Genomic DNA, 21,158 nt, shown 5'->3' on the forward strand with positions numbered 1-21,158 from the left:
TCGAAAACGCTCACTTGAGAAAAATAAAAAAGCAAGCAGTGTGCGGACATTCTTCTTTATTTTTACAATATTTTGGCCTTTTATCATGCACCTGCGTCTTGGATGTGCGCACCACTAACCTACTGACATATAATGTCAATGACCAATGCCTGCTCTCTTCCTAGTTGTATTTAAAAGCTGCGTGTTAACATGGCAAAACGTATTATTTTCTTTGTACGTTTCCTGCTTGTTTTTAAGCTGCATCAGCCAGTATAACAGTAGCCCCTCTATCACAGCCAGATTTTAAACTGCCATCGGCCATGTTTACTAGAGGCTTTTAATTCCGCATCAATAATTCAGAATTAAATAGTTCAGTCGTATTTACATTGCACTTTCATTTAATTCCAAATTGTTAAAGTGTGTACATTTTGTCTTCAAAGTGGAATTAAGCTGTATTCAGAATTAAATTGAGTTAATTTTGAGTTAATTTCCCATGCAAATGTGGTCATTGCTGAAAGCACAATTATAGCTGCCTGTCTGAATTTCCCATCTGAATATGTAACTTTTCGAAGACTCCATTTAAATTTTCAGTTCCAAAAAAGTGTTCTCCATTTTTTGGGGGGTTAGTTAAACTTACCTTGTTCACTTGACCACCAGATGGTGCAAGAGTCACTCTCATCGCTGCCAACTGGAAGTCAGAGTAGTAAACAGTAAGATCCCGCAAAACTAGCAGGGTCTGGGTGGATCTAATTATTACGCACACTCTTCAAGACCGGTTTGATGGCAATAGCTTACTGCTTTAATCTCTCTTCTTGTGACGTGATTTCCTTTTCCACCCACCCAAACACACACACACACACACACACACACACACACACACACACACACACACACACACACACACACACACACACACACACACACACATTACTAGTATTAATTTCTCGTTCATTTCCCTAACATTTAATGATGTTTCATCTCTGTGTCTTTGTATTCCTCATGTCTATTCTCATGTCCCTATGTCCACCCTCCTCTCCTCTCGCTCTGTAATCTTTCTGTTGTGTGGGATTAGGAAGGAAGTAAATTGTGTTTTGAATATTGACTTCCAATCCCTTGGAGACTAGCGGTTGCAGTGTCTTGCTTAAACACTTCTGTCCCACACATCAGGCCAAACACTGTCTACACACATTTTCACAAGTCCTGTCATCCTAGCAGCCATCCTAATACACACACACACACACACACACACACACACACACACACACACACACACACACACACACACACACACACACACACACACACACACACAGAATGACATACATGCTTGCGCGTGCACACACACACACACACACACACACAGCGATACATGCGATCTCTCTCTCTTACACACTCTCTCTCTCTCTCTCTCTATCTCTCTCTCTCTTACACACACACACACACTCTCTTTCTCTCTCTCTCTCTTTCTCTCTCTCTCTCTCACACACACACACACACAGAGTCAAGAGCATATGCCACAGTGGCACATATGCCACATGCACGCAACATCCCTCATGAATGCACATGCGCAGACATGCACACAGCACGAGGCACATCCGCATACTTTATCCACAGTTTATCCCTTGCACGCAATTCATGACCACTCACAGCAGGAAATCAATTATCAATGACCAGCGTGTACTTTACACACTCCAATTTCTCCTTATAGTGTCAGAGACTTATACAGCCTCTCATAGTATGTCTGTCATGTCTTATGTATTGTGTACACTGTCAAAAATATCCCAAGTTTACCAACTGCCTTGAAGTTCATTTAAATCCATACATTGTGTGAAGCTTTGAATCGCAGCTTTGGTTCCAACAACACACACAACTCAACACAACTTACAAAAATGATTTGAATTAACTTGGAATTCTGAGGCAGCTGGTAAACGTGCAATTTCAAGTTAAACCATGCTGTTTTTTTACAGTGTATAGCAGAATTAATTAACTATATAAATTATCATGACTTATCACTGATATTATTTTTCAGTGTAGTGTGTATTGCACACTGTGGATCCATCTATTCTGCTTGGCACCTTAATTTCCTACGGGATTAATAAATGTCACTCTACTCTTTAATCTACTCTACTAAACACCCCCCACTCCCACCCCCTCTCCTTCTCCCTGTTCCTCCCGCTATCTCTTGTCATTCTTCCTCTTTCAAGGGGTAATGAGATATCATTGTGAGGTGAACGACATGTCGTAACACAAGACCTTAGTCTTCCATTACTGCTTTATCACCCGTCAACTGCACACATCTCTCTGTCTGCGTCTGCCACTCTCCTTGCCCTTTCCTATTATTCATCCGTCCATGTTATTTAACTCAGTCATGCATACCGGCATGACTTAATGGAGGTGCTGTGTGGCCAACCTTTAGTTATTTTCTTGGACAACACGTGCCCATAACTTTCGATGGGACGACGGGAGGATGTCAGAGTCCTGGAATGTGAGATGTATAGCAAACGAATAGATACTTAACCTGGTCTTATACTGGGCCCTTGCCTCTTTGCATCTCGTTTTGTTCTCTCTGTGACTCTGTTTCCCTCTTTCTCTTTCTCTCAGCCTTTTCTACCTTTGAGTCTCTCTCTCTCTCTCTCTCTCTCTCTCTCTCTCTCTCTCTCTCTCTCTCTCTCTCTCTCTCTCTCTCTCTCTCTCTCTCTCTCTCTCTCTCTCTCTCCCCAAGTCTGACTGTCTCTGTCCTCTGCTGTCCTTTGACCCTGGGGGTTAGTCTGCCTACTTTAAATACCCTCCAGCATCTCTAATGTCCATCTGGGTTTTTCCAGAGACAGATCTTTTTCTCCGCCTCTGAACCACAACAGCATCTTATCCATCTTATTAAGGTTTGATGAGTGGCAAGATGTTTTTGTCGGTTGGCTGACATCCTTCCATATCGATGAGGTATTTAAGTATGTCATAGGCCATTCAAAGTGTGATACCATAACATCCGAGATGCTACATACTACGTGTATGCTGATGAGGGGTCTTGTCATATAATATATAGCCTACTGTATATAAACCTAACACCTGCCATTATATTAGCACATTACATGTTTTGGTCCACATAGGCTACAAGCACTAATGCTAGCAAAATCTCAGAGGGATTTTATTTCTATAATAGTTCAAGATCTATTTGCAGGCCCCTATTACATAATATTTGATGTAAACTATCAGATATGTAGGCCTAAATTATAATGTAAATCACTACTCACAATATATTCTATTATTATTCTTATTTTTTACTTATTATTTTTTAATTATTATTTTTTGTTGTTGTTCTTAATCCCATTAGTGTTTTTTGCTGAGCTGAAATTGAGCCGTATAGTGTTTTCTTATTTATTTAGAACAGTGTCAATTGCATGAAGGAAAAGTTGTCTAAAGCCTAAACAGTTAGTAATGCAAGCAGTCATGTGAGGTTGTTTGGGAGTTCTCTGTTGCTTATTGTGTATTTATTAGTATGTCTGCCATGATTTCAGTTGCCCAAATGGTTGGTGCCCTCTCATTCACTATGTTTACATGAAGTTTTTAATTCCGAATAACTAATAATTCAGAATTACATAGTTCCGTCGAGTTCCCTTTGATCTTTAATTTAATTCTGAATTGTGAAGTGTTTACATGACGTTTTCAAAGTGGAATTAAGCTTTATTCAGAATCAAAGTGAGATAATTCAGAATTAAACGTCCCATGTAAACGTAGCCAATATCTAGTAAAGTCTACCCTTGACATGTCTCAGTGACATGTTCAAAACCTTGGTTTTAAAATGATTCCAATTTTAACATACAGTTGTTTTGTTGACATTACCCTCCCTTAATTTATCAGTAAGAATATGGCATTTTTTGTTTGCCTTCGTACAAGATCCTAGCCTGTGACCTGGGGGCATGGTTTGTTTACATAACATGTTAACATAGCCAAATATCATCCCGAAAGTTATGCAACATCAGCAGGCACATAACAACATATCACTAATGGAATGAATGAATGAATGAACGAATAGTAGAATTGTCTATGTGTAGAATTTCAAATTAAATATGACTAAATCATCACTCCTCACTAAAACTGCTAGTCAGCCATGGAGGGATTTCCTCTTGTAGTTGTTTTACTTGGTTTTGCCAACTTTGGCAATGCCTACTGTGCCAGGGGGTGCCAGAGGTAAACTGATCTGAACAGCCACCTTATGTGAACTCGCCGCTGACTGGCCAGAGATTAAATTCGACATTCACCTGACATTTACCCCCATGTTGCAGGGTTAGCAGGTTTTAACATCTTCTGTTTCACGCCCCAAAGTTAACCTCCAGAATTTTGGATCACATTTGGCATCACAGATTAGTGGAGTGGGGGAAAAAAGTAATACCAGGATAGCGAGGCAGATTTGGTTGGCGTAATTCAATGAGATTAGACATGGCGTATATGACACTCTGATATCACTATGAGTGATACAGCATTATTTTTCATAACTGGATTGAACCTGATGATGTGTGTAATGCCAGTGTGAGAATCTGCAGCATGGCTGTATATCCTAAATGTTCTGTTGCTCAGCAAATGTAACAGAGTTGGACATGTACTTTGCAAAATATAAAACATTCACCAGTCCCTTAAAAATGTGATGGCCCATGATGGGAGCTAGTCAAATAACTTAGCCAAGTATCACAATTAAAAAACTCTTCTAAATCTCTTGAGCTTGACAGTGTAGAGAGTCATGTCATAGGTCATCATTTGCCGTGTATTGCGATTGGAGAAAAGCATCAATTTTTAGTTGAATGGTTACTCACATTCTGACTTAAATATGAATATAGGGCCTACAGTGTACATATAGGCCTACACATCCTATTCATACACATGTAGTAGTAAAATATTCCGTCTGACACTCACCAGACCTCTTTCAAATTTTCAGAGAATTGAGAGCAAAAGCAAACTCTTGAAAGGCTGTTAATCCAATTGTCTGGAAATGTAGTGTATTCCATGTGCAGACAATCTCTAATTGCGTTAAATCTTTTCAAAAGCTTTGCACTCCAAGGCTGCACTGAATATGACACTGAATAGTGCTGCCTGAAAATATGTGAACCCCTTGAGCAGTTGAGATGTTTCTGCTGTTTACCTTATTTTCTTATTGTTTCATTGTTTCTTAATATATGAAATGTCAAACATGTCTCATCAATTGCGTGTACTTTTTTTAGCGGAACTTGTTTAATTAGCCCAAACACTACAAGAAAATGAAATGATGGTATGTACAAAAGTGGGCGAACTCCCAGAAGCATTGGTTAAGTCAAGCAGGTAACAGACTCGGGTGACACACATGTGAGTGCTTAAATTAGTCATTTCAGCAGACCAATGAAATAAGACATCATTGGGAAAGGAAGAGGGCTGAACTCATTAAAAGAGAGAGGAAACAAACCAAACTAACTTGGTCCCATACACATCAACAATGCCACAAGGAAAGGAAATATCCGAGGACAAGAAAATGGAATGAAGCGAGGACATGAAAAAACGAATTTTGACATTCCAATTTCTAACTCCACAAAAAGAAGGCAGAAAGACCTGAAAAAATAGGGTGTAACATGATCAAATGTAAAATAATCAAACAGCTTCCTTGGTGGAAGTCTGCACTCTCTGAGTGCATTTCTAGTTATTACCTCCGACAAGGAGGTTATGTTTGGTTAGATTTGTCTTTCTGTTTGTTTGTTTGTATGTTTGTTTGTCTGTCTGTCAGCAGGATAACTCAAAGAGTTATGAACGGATTTTGATTAAACTTTGTGGAGTTGTTAGAAATGGCAAAAGGAATTAAAATGTGATTAAAAGTGATGAAATTTTGGTGGTGATCCGGGATTAAATTTTGGTGGTGATCCGATCATGATCCAGAACCAGGATTTAAAATTAAAAAAAGATTCTTCACCACTGTGGTATAGGACAAATTTTGACATTCCAGTTCCTAACTCCACAAAAACAAGACAGAAAGAACTGAAAAAAATAGGGTATAACACAGTCCAATGTTCCAACAGCTTCATTGGTGGAGGTCTTCACTCTCTGAGTATATTTCTAGTTTCCAGATGTTTAAGGCCAAGCCCATATGCAGACAGCATTATTTTAGTGTTATGTTCATCTGTCCTGTGCATGGCCCAGGATAGCAGCAATGCATTTTTATACACTGTCAAGAGTTGTCCATAATCTTGCTTACAACACATTTGCCGGCAAACACGACCTTGAATGCAATGTCTTTAAAAGTCTCACTGTATTTCTGTAACATCCAACAAACAACTAGCAACGACACATTTTTAATCCCTGGAGATGTGTCTTTTTTTCTTTTTTTATTGTTCACCTGCACTTTTCCAAAAATAACTCCCCAGGCTCTGACCGCAAGTCCAAAAAAAGAGGAGAGGAGGACGGAGCGGGCGAGGAGGAGAGGAGAGGACGTATAGAGTATCACCTGTGGAAGAGGGAGATAGGGAGAGGAACCCTATACCTCTTGCCACTGATTCGTCTACAGGATAAAACACACACGCATACATACACACCTGGGAGAGAGAGAGGCAGGAAGCACAGAGAGAGCACCACAGGAGGACAGCCAAGGCAAAACAAACCCAGGCTGTACACACAAACAGAAACCAGAGAGAAGGGGGAGAAGAAGAGAGCGATAAGGCAAAGGAAGAAGAGGTGGAATACCGCAACAGGCACAGAAGACGATGGGTTAAGGGGAACGGGGACAATGCAAAGAAGATCCAAGATGTGCCAGGAGAAGATGTTTGGATGTTTGAGATAGGACTGGTCAGACAGACAACTTCATTAAACAAGGCTACAGCCTGACCTTGTCTTACCTCCCAGCTTATCTCACAGACAGTTCAAGAGGGAAAATACACTAAAAGGAAAGATTTCAGGGCTTTTTTTAAAAAAGTGAAAAGGTGGATCACACTCAGGTTCTTATTTTCTTCTTTTTTTATTTTCTATTTTTACATAGCAGCAGAAAACAGACAAACATTTCGGCTGTTGCCTTCGTCAGTGTCAAGGGTTTTTTTTTAACAACAGGGAAGATAAGTTAGAGAGGGATAAGGGGTAGAAACATTGGGGAGGAATAAGGGGAAGAGGAGGAGGGGGGATAACAGACAGCACGTGGAAGAGAGCGGATGTGAGAGAGAGGGAGAGAGAGAGCTTGGCAGCATGTTCATGCTCATTCGCGAGGGCAATGATGGCGCTGGTGGCGGTGGGCCGGGAGCGAGAGGAGGAGGTGTGCCGGAGAAATCTGCTAAACAGGTGGGAGTGTCTCTGAGCCCTGAGCCCTGGGCTGGCTATCTGGCTATCTGCCTGCATGCTTGCATGCGTGTGTTTGTTTTGCATTTCTGCATCTGTCAGTGGGCATGTGAATGAGCTGAGCAGCTCCCTGACAGCCCTGATTACCGCAGGAGTCGGAAGAGATTGGTGAGTTTTTAAATTATTTTAAGACTTTTGGTGCGTGTGTGTGTGTGTATTTTTGTGTATTTTCTCTGGCCATTCTTTCAATGTGTGTGTGTGTGTAGTTTTGTGTATTTTCTCTGGGCATTCTTTCAATGTGTGTGTGCATGCGTGTGTGTGTGTATAATTTTTTGTGTATTTTCTCTCAATGTGCATTTTTAAATGAGGGAAAGGAAAAATCCGTCAGTGAGAGGTCCCCTTTAAAAAGGGAAATGCCCAGGTGTCAAGTTCTGTGTGCACGTTTGTGCCTGTGACGATATCACACAGTTCTGTTTAAAATGTCCATGCTGTTTTAAACCACATGTAATTCGGCTGTTAAGTGAGTTTTTGAAAGGTAAACTGTGAATGCTTAAGTACAAATCACAGTTACCTTGTGTGTCTGAATTTTACACATCAAAATATAATTCACAAAAATGGCATATTTAATTATACCAAAATATATTTATATAGTTAACTCATTGTATTTATCTATTTATCATTTATTGAGTGTGTGCCAACTTTGAGTTGCTTATATGTCAAAATATGAATTAATGGGCAGTCATGGGTAAGAAGTCCAAGGATAAGTGGTTCCACTCCTGAAGTAATCACCCAGTGTACCCCATCCTCTTCCAAGAGGTACCCTGAGCATGGTGCAGTCTCCCCTTGGCATAATTGCGGCATAAATGCAATTTCATTGTGTACACTCTATGCTGTGGTGTGCTGTGAGGGTCACAATGGCAGTAGAACTTTCAGTGTGGGACGTGGTCAATTCATAGTCTCTTTTAGGCACCTGATCTTAAACAATATTTAACCCCTTTGTGCAGAGCCTGTCTTATAATACTGTCACCAAAATTGTAATGACCAAGTCTTAATCTTTTATTTAAGGCTCTCTATAATGTCATAGCAATGTTGTTATGCAGTTGAGTCTTTTCAGCAATGAGTGAACAGGCCTGCCGGCGGGCCTATCTGCACAAAGAGGCTACTAAATAAAAGCCTTCCTCTTCTGGTTCTCTGTGTCATAGCAGGTATCTCTTTATTTATGCAAGTATGGCTGTTTGATAAGCCTCCTGCAAATTGTAGCCTGCCCCTATTTGTAGCTTTGTCCAAACTAAATGTTGTTAATGGTAGCCCAAAAGCAAATACATGCAATGCAATCATTTTCATTTCACAATCACAATTAAGCAATGTAGCGAAGAGGAGTGGAGTTTACCCGCCAGAACTCGAACCCAGGCCTTGCGGGGTACCACACTGTGGCTTTGACCACGACCCAATAAGAACCATACTGATTGGCATGACAGTCAGAGCACACCCACAAACCCTAGTGATGCCCGCTCCATCACACACAATCATAATCAGTATGAAACAATTTGCAGTCATCCTCCACAAGTATTTGTTTCAAGTGCAAGTTCTGAGCCAGCAAGGGAAGGTTCAGAGTGGAGAGGCTAATAAAAAAAATATATCTTTTTCGACTTTATTTGATATGACATTGTGAGAGGTGGACAGGAAGCGAATTGGGAGAGAGACAGGGAGGGGTCGGCAAAGGACCCGGGCCGGGAATCGAACCCGGGTCAGCCGCATGGCAGGCGAGTGCCCTACCAGTTGGCCACGGCAGGGCCGGAGAGGCTAATTAAATTAAGCGCGCCTCACCTTACTGTTCAACTACTCATAACATTTGCTGAGGAGTTGGCAGCCTCATTTTTCCGAGAACTCTATCAGCCACCTGACCCTGTCAGCCCTTACCCATCCCTCTCTCTCTCTCTCTCTCCCTCACTCCGTCTCCGTCTCTCCTTTGTCTGGGCCGCTCACTCATAGGTGCAAGCTGCCATCAAAAGAAAGCTAGAGAAGCAGAAGAGGCGGGAGTCGATTGGCACCGTGGGCGCCGATGCGTTCCTAAACACCGCCCTGTCGGCCCGGGAGAGACGGCTCAACCAGGTGTTCGCACCCGCCAGACCGAGGGAAGACGAGGAAGAGGTCGCCGAGGAGGAGGAGGTGGAAGAGGAATTTGAGGAAGAAGTGCTGACAGAGGGAGAGGAGGTGGAAGGAGAGGAGATGATGCAGGAAGAGGGAGCAGGGGACGTGCCTGAGGAGCAGGAGCAGGGGGAGAGCGGGGAGCACCTGGCGCCCATCGTGGACTCCGTTTATGGCCAGGTGAGCCAGCATCTTGTTTCACTTTTCCTGCTCTATTCTGAGGGGGGGAAAGGTGCTCACCATAACCACAGGAGACTTGGCTGGGAACTTTAGGTTATATCCCACTGCACATATTGATCATCCATTTACATTAAGTCATGATCAACTTCTTTTGGCTTTTTGTGTCTGAAGAAGGGTGAAACCCATAACCAAATTGTTAATGACCATGTCTTAATGTGTTACTTAAGACTGTCTTTAATGTCATGTCAGTGTTGTTATGATGTACTTAAATGAGCTTTTTCAGCAAAAAGTGAGTCATATCGCCGGCTCATCCCATCTGAAAGAGCTAGCAGGCCAGTAAATGTAAATTAGGTCTAGTGGGTCCAAGTGTTAATTCAACACCTAGAGATTGGGATCAACTACAAGACTGTTAAAGTGTTGAAATCACACGGCAAAATATGCTGTGTGTAATGATTGGTAATCACTATATTACTTTACATAAAGGATTTGTCACTATTATATATTGCAGTATCGAATGTGGCAACGCCTGTGCAGAGGTGCGTTTCTCGAAAGCATAGTTCTCAGCCAGTTAGCAACTTCAGTAGTTGTCAAGGGGAAATTGCATTGCAAACAACAAAGTAGCTAATGTAGTTAGCAACTATGGTTTCCAGAAATGCACCCCTGGTTTGAATCTGTGGTGAGTCGAGAACAACTTACATACAGTACATGGCTTACGGGCTGCCTCAGTGTTAACCTCCAAAAAGAAAGAAAAAAAAACAAAACAAGCGATTTGGTAGTGGTAGCAGGAGCCTGTTACATCATGATGAACTTGGCCAAAACTTCATTAGGGGAGTGATCCTCCCTTTAGCAGATAAATCCCGTAAATCCTCCAGTCATAGTTTCAACTTCCTAAAGCCTCCAATGTTAAAATGATGCAAGGCCCTCATTACCTAACATGGCTTCTGGAGGTGAGGTGTGCTATAACTATTTATGCGCCTCTGTCCACACAACAGAAAATCACCTTCCGCATTAAATGTTGTCTACGCAAGGACTTTAAAGAGGGACAGCACACAGCTCATCATGTTTAGTTGGGTGGATTGTGATTTTACATTGTTACATTTTCTATATACAGTATATATTTATATTTTAGCACATTTGTTTTCTTTGAAAAAAACATTTTGATGCCTTGAGTAAAATGTATCAGTTTAAGCTCGATTTTCCCGACTAATAATGGAATTGGACGATTAGTTTTCCTGGTATGGTAATGGAGGTAGTGAAGCCTTAAACTCCTTGATACTCTGAATAATTCACCTGATCAGTAACTGATACTTTGCCTTCTTGGCCCCTTCCCTTCTTGGCGCTCTTTAAGACGTACTGTTTCAATAGATCAAAAAACAGTATTAATAATGCTCTCTCTTATATACAGTATATAGATTAAAAACTAAAACTACACAACCATAAACAATATATATCACAGATATACTGTATACCATACCCATCAAGAAAAGTCACTGAAAAAACACCAAGCACTAAGCGACGTTGTGAAATATCAGCCATGGCTGGGTGACAGCTTCAGCCCAGATCTAATGTCATAGTATTAATTAATAATTTCATCTTTTGTTAAAAAAATAACCCAAATGTCACCAGTATAAATAAGATGATACCATAAATGTATACATTCACCTACGGAGAAAAGTCACTGAAGAAAAGAACATGACGCACTAAGAGACAACGTCAAAGATCAGCCGCTACTGGATGTAGTAACTCCCAAGGCCTCTTATGACTCCCTCTCGCAGCTTTAGACAGACTCAGCCTCAGCCCAGATCCAATATCACAGTATTAATTAATCATTTCATCTTTTGTTTTAATAAAAACAAAACAACATCAAAAGAATAACATCCTACATAACACATTGTCACAAATGCATACATTCACCTACACAAACAAGTTACTTTAAAAAAGAAAAAAAACACCAAACACAGAGACAATGACAAGAGCAGAGACAACGTCAAAGATCATCCATGGCCGGGTGTCAAGTCCAAGGCCTCATCTGACTCGCTCTCCTCTCCCTAGACAGCCTCAGCCCAGCTCCAATATCAGCCGGTGTTGTGTTGCATTGCATTGCCGTGCAGCACGGGGGCTAATCTTACATCAAGGCTGAATCATCAGAGATTAAAATACTGATAGCCAAACCCACAAGGGTTTCCACAAGAAACCTCATCGCCGGGCCACTTACCTGAAGACGAGGCATCCCATGGCCATCACTAATTCAGCAGCTTAAACAGCCACACTAAAGCAAGCGGCTAAATTGAACCCGTGTTAGAATTAAATGTCAGGTAAACAAATTCTGCAGGCGAGGAAAACATCTTCAAAAATGTGAGATCCTAAATCTAGCTATTGCTGCTTAATTTATAAAATGGAATCTATCAATTTCACATCCATATGATAGCACGAACACACTGATGAATGCTCCATAGTACTGAAATAAATGATAGAAGTCCGCAACACTGTTAATGCTCCCGGTGATTTATTTGCACGACGTTTCGGACCTTCGTCCAACATTGTTGCGGACTTCTATCATTTATTTCAGTTACTCTATTTTGTCCAGCACCTGTGCCACTGATGTGTGCGCATTCTCCACCTTCTTGCTCCATAGTACTGCCTTTTAATGACGTGAAAAATACATGCATACAGAATTTTGACCAGAAAAGTCAAATGGTATTGATTTACAGTGTCGGCAGTTTGCTTGTCACATATAAAACTGTCAGTCTCTGAGTAGCTATTTTAACACTGCCATCTGCTGTGTGGTTGCAGTATCTGCATTCTAACTATTCCCTGTCTGTCTTATGTTGCCCACATAACATACATAACATGTAAACTTCATTTGCAAAAAAAAAAACACTCGACACACTCACTTTGAAAAAAAAACTCCACACACTTACTTTGAGCCACAGATCACAACAAAAACCAGGCCATGTGTACAGTGTGAGAGTATGTGCATCTGTGTATGTTTGTAGATTAAGGAGGATTACAGGCACTCAGGGCAGGTGGTATCTATAAACAAGGGTCATGCCTCATGCTGCCCTGGCCAAAAGTGGTCACACCGATCATGCTTATACATATTCTGCAGCCGCCTACTCTTCCGTCTTCTGCATCCTCTCTGCACCCCCTGTTGTGCTGTCCTATCTCCACTTCCCATCTCAATCTCCTTATCTCTGCTCTCCCGTCTCCTCCCTTCCCTCTCACCCTCTTTAATCTAAGATGTGGGGATTAAAAAAAGCTTCTTGTTTCAATTCTCTCTCTCCCTCTGACTTGGTCCGTCCAATCCTAGCCATGGCCACTCATTTCAAGTCACTCATGGGAGAGACAACCGCAGAGTGAGAAGGAGAGCATGTGAGCTATTGAGTGTGTGTGTGTGTGTGTGTGTGTGTGTGTGTGTGTGTGTGTGTGTGTGTGTGTGTGTGTGTGTGTGTGTGTGTGTGTGTGTGTGTGTGTTTGAGTGTGTGTGTGTGTGTAAGTTAGTGAAAGCCAGAGAGAGAGAGAGAGAGAGAGAGAGAGAGAGAGAGAGAGAGAGAGAGAGAGAGAGAGAGAGAGAGAGATTACATACTGTGGCAAAAAGGCATCGTTGAATAAGGACACAGGGTGACAAGTGCTTGCGAGAGCTGTGCTGCAGCCAGTAGAGAGAGAGGGTCAGGTCCAACACATTTGGCATTTGTTGTATGTCAAAAAAAATAGGTCACATGCCTTTAATTAGCGGTAATTGATTGGTGGAGGGGCTGAGAGGGAATGGCTCCAGTCAATAGACATTTGTTTTGGCCACTTTGGTCTGTTTGCTCTGATCAGTAGATGTGTTTGGGTGGACCCCATTAGTCCTGGTGCGTAGGGTCTCTAGCCCTGCACCGGTGAGTGCTAGTGCATTGGGGTGTCCTCTGGAGTACGAGCTGTGGCACAAAACTACGAGTTAGTTGAGGAGAATAAGGGAAGAAGAAAAGGGAGGAAGGTCAGGCTGGAGTTTCCCATAGGACGTGGGGCATGGGTAACTGTACAAAGCCCTCAATGAAAGACACAATTAAGAAGGTAAGAAGAACATCAATGTTTGTGTTGTTCAATTTTTTCAGTCCGTACTTTTTGGTGTGTATAGTCAGATGTTTTCACACCAGAGATTTGTTAAACACACACGGTATGTGAATTGTATCGTGAAAGAATGGACTGAATTTCTACATGTATGGGTCTCTGTTACGTTCACCACTGACCATATATTTATTTGAATACATGATCAACATGTTTATGACCATGTACTTGGTTACACCAGAGATGAGCCAAGTTTGTTTGTCAGTCTGTGTCATTTTATACTGCCCTTAAAGAGTGTGATCAGTGATTACGTAGCCTAGAGCTTTTGCAGAATTTGAAGTTCTCAGGATTTTTAACACCCATACCCGATCGAATACAGGAAGAGGATTTACTATTTCTGAACAAACTCTTTTGGAGCTGGAAGAAAGTCCTTGCTCCTCAAAGGGTTTCCTCCTGGCCTTGGCTGGGTGTTCAAGTGGAGGAATGATCATTCTCACGCAACATCAATAGTAAAAAAGTTTGAGGAAAGGCTGCACCCACGACCTGAATCTCATTATTTATTGTACCCTACCACCATGTCCACAAGCAGACATGTCTCACTTAGGACAAAACGTGTCAGCTTGTGGACATGGTGGTACCATAAATAATGAGATTCGGCTTGTGAGTGCGTCTTTTCCTCCATTTTAACTTGACCGGTTGTTGTTTGACTCACTGCTTGCTGGTTGCAATACAGACGTCAGTGGAGGGCAGCAGATTCCCTGGGGAGTCTCTTGTTGAGGCTCCGGCGATGCCCGGCCATGTCAGGGAGTTTAAAGAACCTGTCTGTGCCCTGGTGCAAAACTGCACCATGCTGCACAACCTCGTAGGACCAGCGTGTATCTTTCTAAGGGAGGGATTCGCCGAGACTCAGCTTGTATGTACTCGCCCCATTCCCATGGCCCTGTTTGGGAACCACTGCTGTGTTATGCACTGCCAGTGAGATCCCAGTACCATCCTGCATATACAGCACATCTGTCATTCTACATCTTACTTCACCTCATCTGTGTTCACAAGACATGGTTCTTCAAATGAATTCCAAGGGTTCTTTTCCATTATCCCAACTCGCACCCTCCCTTGTGTTTGTGGCCTCGTGAAGACATCGCAAAACGTCATTGACGACAGAAGTTTAATTCAATATCTCCCAAATGCACAATTCAAATGTCATTTTCTCATTTGCAGTCGGGATGTTGAATGAGGAGTAGTTCCCCAAAAGTTGCTGTGGCTTGTCCGACAGCGGAGGAACTTTATTGCTTTCCCCATGGAGACGGGGTATCAGCGAAGCACCAGGCCAGAAGCACAGGTCGAGGCCGGGAGTTAGGATATTGAGAAGAACCCCAAGTGTTTCCACTTTTTGCCTGGTGTATCTGTGGATTTCTATCCAAAGTCCCTCCTGTCCGCGACCCCTAGCAGTACTTCCAAGGCCCCGTCAAGGGGTCCTTACCCCCAGTTTGGGAACCACTGGTCTAAGTGTTCAGCCTGTTCCATTACCATTGTGCTGTGTTGGCATCAGGTGGTCTACCCATGTGATATGTGTATGTGTGATTTTGTGTTCTGCTTAAAGTTAAAGTTCCACTCCATACATAATCCTGGCCACAAGTCACTGCAGAAGTGTCAACAATCAATTTCCATGGCGCTGCCTTCAATACACAACATCATGGATCTTCCAAATTTCAATGTCTTCTTCATACATTGGATAGAAGTCATCTCTATGCTTCTGATTATGTATATACAGTACATTTGGAAACAGTTACTGGAGTTGAACTTTAAATGACTCACAAGCAAAAGTGCTCATTTATACAGTTCCAATGAATTGCACGGACACTTTATTAACCCTGTCTTTCCATCTGTTTTACCTACTGAAGGACAGAGAATTACGGCCAGAAGAAATAGAAGGTAAACCAGAACATCTCCATACTACATGTCATATTCTTTCACCCCCTAAAATATCAGGGCTTACACTACAGTGGACTGTGTGTGTGTGTGTGTGTGTGTGTGTGTGTGTGTGTGTGTGTGTGTGTGTGTGTGTGTGTGTGTGTGTGTGTGTGTGTGTGTGTGTGTGTGTGTGTGTGTGTGTGTGTGTGTGCGTGTGTGTGTGTGTGTGTGTGTTTTCAGAACTGAGGGAGGCCTTTGCGGAGTTTGATAAGAAGAACAGCGGCTATGTGAAGTGTAGGGACCTGGGCGAGTGCATGAGGACCATGGGCTACATGCCCACTGAGATGGAGCTCATCGAACTCAGCCAACAGATCAGTGAGTGATATTTCTTCATACAGTACATTACATTACGCTTAGCCGACGCTTTATCCAAAGCAAACTGAGTTATTTACAGGTTATTGTTTGCAGTCCTTTGCTCACGGCACTTCGGCTACAGTATGTACTGTATGTAGGTAGGGCTGTAGGGTGGGATTCGAACCTGCAACTGTAACCAAGGTCATCTTGCACTAGTTCGCCACTTGGGGCTGGAACCTTTGACCTTCCAGTTCACGCTCCAGTTTGGCATGGGAGGCACAGTACGCTAAAGAGCTAAAGGTCCAGACAGATAGCTCAGTGCTAACGTATCTGAATGAGGCTGCATGTTTACTAAAGTTCTAGCACTGAACTCTGCAAGTTGGCATCCATTCCAATCACCTCCATGAACCTCACTCCTATCCCGGGTTTTGGCACCAGTGTAACCAAGGTTATCTTGCACTAGTTGGCCAATTGGGGTCCAGGCTGATAACTCAGCACCACTGTACCTGTATGAGGGAGGTTTACTAACATTCTACCGCTGAACTCTGCTAGTTGACATCCATTACGCAACCCTCTAATCTCCTGTTTCTCAACTGGGGCTCTAGAGCCCCCCAGGGGATGTTAGGGAGCCCTCGGGGGCGTTGAGACGGATACAGCTGAGAGGGGGAATGCTCCTTTGTAATGGGTAATGGTGGGGGGGTGAGGGGTATTAGTCAATTTTATTTTTAAATACTAAAGGAGTGGGTGTTGGCAAGCTCATGATGAGGTCAAGAGGGTGTTGGCAGGTTTATGACGAGGTCAAGGGGGCACTTGTTCAAAAAAGATTGAGAGCCACTGGCCTAATCTATAAAGCCCATCTCCTTAACCATTAGGCCATAGCTGCCGTAAATACTCTACGTCATGCTACTCCACTCTACACTTCCATTATTGGCCAGGAGACAGCTCTAATAGTGGCTGGCCGCTCTCACTGTTGTTCAATAAAGACCCGGACTATTATTAGAACCTGCATTTTAAATGTCTAATTGAATGCCGAATACAGATGAGATTTTGGCTCATTGCAAGCCATTAGAGCACTACATTCAACTACCTTTATTGCTCATTCTCCACATGTAGGGCAGGGACATTGCAACCTGAATACTTACAAAATCTTGTTTCCCTCACCCTACTGGTAGTCTGCTTTGCTCAACTAGAAATGCAGTAGAAATGTAATATATTTCATATAATATATATATATATATATATATATATATATATACAGTGCCCTCCATAATTATTGGCACCCCTGGTTGAGATGTTAAAAGCCTTAAAATAAATTCAGTGTTTATTGCAGAACAATACTGTCACACTGAAAATTTTAGGAAAATGTAGCCTTCAACTCAAATGAATTGTAGGAAAATAAAAAAAATCCCTGACTAAAAAATAATTATTTTTCATTAAATCACCTGTTCCACAATTATTGGCACCCTTAACAATTCCCAGGAAATAAATATAATTGAAGCATTTCTGTCATTTCTACAATAGTTTACAAAGTTTACCAGAGTATGTAGGAACATTTAATTAGTAATTCATCACTTCCTGTTTCCCTGGGGTATAACTATGACGTGACACCGAGGCCATTTCTCTTATCCACTCTTAAACATGGGAAAGACAAAGGAACACAGCATACAAGTGAGGCAGATGTGCGTCGACCTTCACAGGTCAGGCAGAGGCTACAAGAAGATTGCCACTCAACTGCAGCTGCCCATATCTACTGTGAGAGGAATAATTAAGAAGTTCAAAACAACTGGAACAGTGGTAAACAAGCCTGGACGAGGACCCAAGTTTATTTTGCCACCACGCACAGTGAGGAGGATGGTAAGAGAAATCAAAATATCTCCAAAGCTCACTGTTACAGAATTACAACAAATGGTAGCATCCTGGGGTCACAAAGTCTCCAAATCAACCATCAGGCGCTGTCTACACGCCAACAAGCTGTTTGGGAGGCATGCACGGAGAAAACCTTTCCTCACCCACAATCATAAACGCAAACGTCTGGAGTTCGCCCAGCGGTATTGGGGCTTCAACTGGGACCGTGTGCTTTGGTCAGATGAGACCAAGATTGAGCTTTTTGGCAACAAACACTCTAAGTGGGTCTGGCGTGCCACGAAAGATGCGCATGCTGAAAAGCACCTCATACCCACTGTGAAGTATGGGGGTGGGTCAGTGATGCTGTGGGGCTGTTTCGCTTCCAAAGGCCCTGGGAAGCTTGTTAGGGTGCATGGCATCATGAATGCTTTGAAATACCAGGACATTTTAAATCAAAATCTGTTGCCCTCTGCCAAAAAGCTGAAGATGGGTCGTCACTGGGTCTTTCAGCAAGACAATGACCCTAAACATATGGCCAAATCTACACAGAAATGGTTAACCAGACACAAAATCAAGCTCCTCCCATGGCCATCTCAGTCCCCAGACCTCAACCCCATTGAGAACCTGTGGGGTGAGCTGAAGAGGAGAGTACAGAGGAGATGACCCAGGTCTCTGGATGATTTAGAGAGATTCTGCAAAGAGGAATGGCTGAAGATCCCTCTTTCTGTCTTTTCCCATCTTGTGAAACATTATAGGAGAAGATTAGGTGCTGTTTTGTTGGCAAAAGGGGGTTGTACAAAATATTAACAACAGGGGTGCTAATAATTGTGACACACATTATTTGATGTCAAATAATTATTTCTTTATGTGGGATTTTTTCCCCACTGAATAAATGCACTTGTATTGAAGGTTGGATTTTTCTCTTTTTTTCCATTAAGGTCCCATATTATTTAGAGAAAAATAATAATAATTGGAAGCTAAAAAACACATCTCAACCAGGGGTGCCAATAATAATGGAGGGCACTGTATATATATATATATATGTAAATGTTGTATGAAGTGCACTACAGAGAGTGAGTGACAAGCTTTTGACTTAATTATGACAGTGTACATTTCAGACACAGTTGTAGTGTCCTCGAGTGCACTTGATGACAGAGCTTGGCTTCATGTTGATGTTTGCAGCTGGAGGCAAGATTGACTTTGATGACTTTGTTGAGCTGATGGGCCCTAAGATGCTTGCTGAGACAGCAGATATGATCGGAGTCAAGGAGCTCAGAGATGCCTTCAAAGAGGTAATACCAAACATCTCCCAGTAGAGTAGCATACCCCAAATCCCGCCTAGCCAATGCCCCACCACAAACACCACCCACCACAAACATTACACACCCACATAAAGTACACTAGTTGACACACCCAACCACACATGCAGTCAAAGTCTATTTTATGGTCAATTTCCTATGTACAGTGTATGTAAAAGGCATTTCACAGAAGACTGAAACCAGACTCCAATGTGCAATTAAAACTAAACATACAGATACAGAAACCAACAATAAGAACACAGGAGTGTAGGCTACACTAATGCGTCTTCCACTTCTCTCCCTCTGTTAGTTCGACTCCAATGGTGATGGGAAGATCAGCATCACAGAGCTGAGAGAGGCCATGAAGAAGTTGATGGGAGAGACGCTGAACCCGCGCGATATTGATGAAATCCTACGAGACGGGGACCTGAATGGAGATGGACTCGTGGATTTTGAGGGTACGCCAAATGCCATTGTCATTATAACAATGATGATACACTACATTACCAAGCGTATTCGCTCAGCATCTAAGCATGCAGACTGTTTTACAAACATTTGTGACAGAATTTCCGTCACTCCTTAATATTTCATATTCAACTGACTGCTTTATTGTCAGAACATGGAAGAGTTTGGGAACAACAGCAACTCATAGGCCACGTAAAGTGACAGAGAGGGGTCAGCATAAGCTGAGGTGTAGCAAAGAGGTCGTCAACTTTCTGCAGTCAGTATCTACAGAACTCCAAATTTCATGTGACCTTCAGATTAGCATAAATACAGTACGCAGAGAGTTTCATGTAATGGGTTTCCATGGCCGAGTAGCTGCATCCAAACCCTACATCACCAAGTGCAATGCAAAGTGTGAGATGCAGTGGGGTAAAGCACTCCTCTAATGGAGCAGTGGAGGTGCATTCTCTGGAGTGAGGGATCAATCTGATGGATGAGTCTGGGTTTGGAGGTCACCAACATTTCGGACTGCATTGTGTTGAGGATAAAATTTGGTGGAGGAGGAATTATGGTGTGGGGTTGTTCTAGTGGGGTGTTCCAGTAAAAGGAACTTTGAATGCTTCAGAATGCCAGACATGGACAGTTCCATGCTCCCAACCTTGTGGGAACAGTTTGCCGGGGCCTCTTCCTCTTCCAAAATGAATGTGCACCAGTGCACAAAGCAAGGTCAATAATAACATGGATGATTGTGTCTGGTATGGATGAACTTGACTGGCCTACAGCCCTAACCCAAACCCATTAGACCATCTTTGGGATGAATTAAAGTGGAGACTGAGAGACAGGTCGATCTTGACCAATATCAATGCGCTTTTAGATTAAGAATGGCCAGAAACTTCTGTGAACACACTCCTCAGCCTTGTGAGCAGCCTTCCAAGATTTGAAGATTCCGAGAGTTGAAGCTGTTATAGCTGCGATAGGTGGACCTTCACATATTGAACCCTATGGGTTAGGGCTGGGATGGCATTTAAGTTCATATACTAGGCAGGTGATCTTTTGATAACATGGGGCAAAGTGCTACCAATTTAACAGGCATCAAGATCTGCCCAGATTAATAGCTGGACATACATACCTCCAGTTCTGAGCATAGGAGAGGACGGAGGGGAAGTACGTAGATTTATCACTATTTAATCATTTTGAGAAGAAATCACTTGACTGGATTGTTATTTTAATTCTGTCAGACAGGCCACTTGAAAGTACTCCATGAACATGTCATCTATTCTACTGTAAAGTGAAAGTACTAGCTTGCTCACACAATTCACCTGTTCTTTCTGCTTTCAGAATTTGTTCGGATGATGTCTCGTTGACTGTATCAGTCTGTATCAATATTATTTTCCCTGTATAACCATCGCTGATGGGACGTGTCTTAATAAGTGGACAAGGATTTTTTTTATCCTCAACCTTTGGTCTCCGCATCAGCACTTTACCAAACTGTTATCCTGGAAGAACAAGGAAGGAGCGTGGACACTGATAGTTCTTAATTGCTTGCACATTCTACTGTACATGTATAAATAAAATGCTGGTCATAAGTGATGTCTCTGACTTGTGGTTAACAATGAGTATGAATGAACATCAACAGCTAAGGTCATCACTCCATCCAGTTATACGCACCAACAG

The 21,158-nt window shown here is 42.4% G+C and overlaps 1 protein-coding gene across 1 annotated transcript; it reads left to right on the top strand.

Moving 5' to 3' along the window:
* Positions 1-7,164: 7,164 nt before the first annotated feature.
* On the top strand, positions 7,165-21,074 carry LOC134440690 (calcium-binding protein 2-like). The gene is made up of 7 exons (XM_063190820.1): positions 7,165-7,257; positions 9,247-9,582; positions 12,579-12,627; positions 15,784-15,918; positions 18,925-19,034; positions 19,351-19,498; positions 20,823-21,074. Exons 1-7 carry the CDS (start codon positions 7,165-7,167, stop codon positions 20,846-20,848), a joined length of 897 nt encoding a protein of 298 aa, XP_063046890.1. The 3' UTR covers positions 20,849-21,074.
* Positions 21,075-21,158: the final 84 nt, after the last annotated feature.

Source organism: Engraulis encrasicolus, chromosome 23 (assembly GCF_034702125.1).
Source record: "Engraulis encrasicolus isolate BLACKSEA-1 chromosome 23, IST_EnEncr_1.0, whole genome shotgun sequence".
Classification (NCBI taxonomy): Eukaryota; Metazoa; Chordata; class Actinopteri; order Clupeiformes; family Engraulidae; genus Engraulis; species Engraulis encrasicolus.

Excerpts from the sequence above, each read along its gene's own strand:
- LOC134440690 (XM_063190820.1), top strand. The coding sequence starts at position 7,165 with ATGTTCATGCTCATTCGCGAGGGCAATGATGGCGCTGGTGGCGGTGGG. Across the intron at positions 9,583-12,578 it reads TGGACTCCGTTTATGGCCAG|ATTAAGGAGGATTACAGGCA; the intron begins GTGAGCCAGCAT and ends GTATGTTTGTAG. Across the intron at positions 12,628-15,783 it reads GGTGGTATCTATAAACAAGG|AACTGAGGGAGGCCTTTGCG; the intron begins GTCATGCCTCAT and ends GTGTGTTTTCAG.